General features: G+C 49.0%; 1 protein-coding gene across 1 annotated transcript; it reads left to right on the top strand.

Moving 5' to 3' along the window:
* ora2 (olfactory receptor class A related 2) lies at window positions 1-924 on the top strand (the record flags this gene model as incomplete). The annotated part of the gene is made up of 1 exon (XM_084061187.1): window positions 1-924. One exon carries the CDS (start codon window positions 1-3, stop codon window positions 922-924), a length of 924 nt encoding a protein of 307 aa, XP_083917313.1.
* Between the last annotated feature and the right edge of the window lie 600 nt (window positions 925-1,524).

Here is a 1,524-nt window from a genome sequence, read left to right on the forward strand (position 1 = left end):
ATGCAATCTGAGGAGCTTCTTCGTGCGATGCTCTATCTGTCCCTCGCGGTGGTAGGAGTCCCAGGGAACTCTGCTGTGATCGTGGCCTTCCTCCTGGCGTTGCACCAGGTGAGCCGACTCCTCCCGGCCGACGCCATCGCGCTGCACCTCGCCTGCGTCAACCTGTTGTTGGTGGGCGTTCGCTGCTTGTCGGAGACCCTGGCCTCCTTCCGCCTGGCCAATGTCTTCGGGGACGCCGGCTGCAAGTCGGTGATGTTTGTCTACCGCACGTCGCGCTCCCTTTCCATCTGGCTCACCTTCGTCCTGAGCGCCTACCAGTGCCTGAGCATCGCCCCTCCAGGATCCCGCTGGGCCTCTGTCCGCGCCCTGGTGCCCCGCTACCTGTGGCTGGTCTTCCTCTTCCTCTGGATCCTCAACATCTGCGCGGACGGCTCCGCTACCATCCTCTTCGCCCGTAGCAGCCACAACGCCTCCAGCCTCGGGATCCACGTCATCAACGTGCAGTTCTGCTACGTGAGCTTCCCGTCCAAGCTCTCCAAGCAAGTCAACGGAGCGTCCCAAGTGGGCAGGGACGCGGTGCCCATGATCCTCATGACCCTGGCCAGTTTCATCCTTCTGGTCTTCCTCTGCAGACACAGTCAGCAGGCGAAGGGGCGCCGGAGCAGCGGTGGAAGCGGCGGGGCAGAGCAACGGGCCGCCAAGACCGTGGTGGCCCTTGTGACTCTTTATGTGGTCCTGTATGGAGTCGATAACGGCCTTTGGCTGTACACGCTTACTGTGACAAAGACCATGAGTTCCTCATTGATCTCGGACCTGCGTATATTTTTCTCCTCGCTCTATGCAGCGCTCAGTCCCATGGTCATCATCGCCTCCAACGGGAAGGTAAATGGCAGGCTGAGGTGTGTAGGAGCCTGTTCAAGATAAAGCAATGGCTATGTCTGCTAGGCCTATATAAGACACATCAAACTATTGCAGCAGCAGAAAGGAATAGGTACAGATAAAGTATGGACACAGCAAAAGATAAAATAGAAGAACATAAGACTCAAAGCATATTATGTAGAACGCTATTCACCATGTCAGATTATTATATACTCTAGGTGAGCCCATGTTCATTAGTAATTCACTATATCAATATTATTGATATATCTATAACGTAAATAGATTTGGTATGGTGACGGTGTTGTTTCAAAGGTATGTCGATGGATATAAATTATATTTGGGTGATAAATACATTAACCACATAAACTCTATAATATACTTAGTTGACCGGGGTCCCCCCCTATCCTCAATATCAGTGATTTTCAACTGCTTTCACACTGGGACACAAATAAAAGTCAAACCCAATATATTAAATAACAGAATATTCTTTATATATTAACATTATTATATAATATATTAATATTCTTAATATTTTTGTCCATGACCATGTCAGAACAACTTGTTACATACTTTGTGTACTTTCTTGTTTATCCTAAATGTAATGTATTATGCTTACGTGTAATAACAATAACAGGTAACAGAGAG

The sequence above is a fragment of the Gymnoscopelus microlampas genome (assembly GCF_963454915.1).
Source record: "Gymnoscopelus microlampas genome assembly, chromosome: 7".
NCBI lineage: Eukaryota > Metazoa > Chordata > Actinopteri > Myctophiformes > Myctophidae > Gymnoscopelus > Gymnoscopelus microlampas.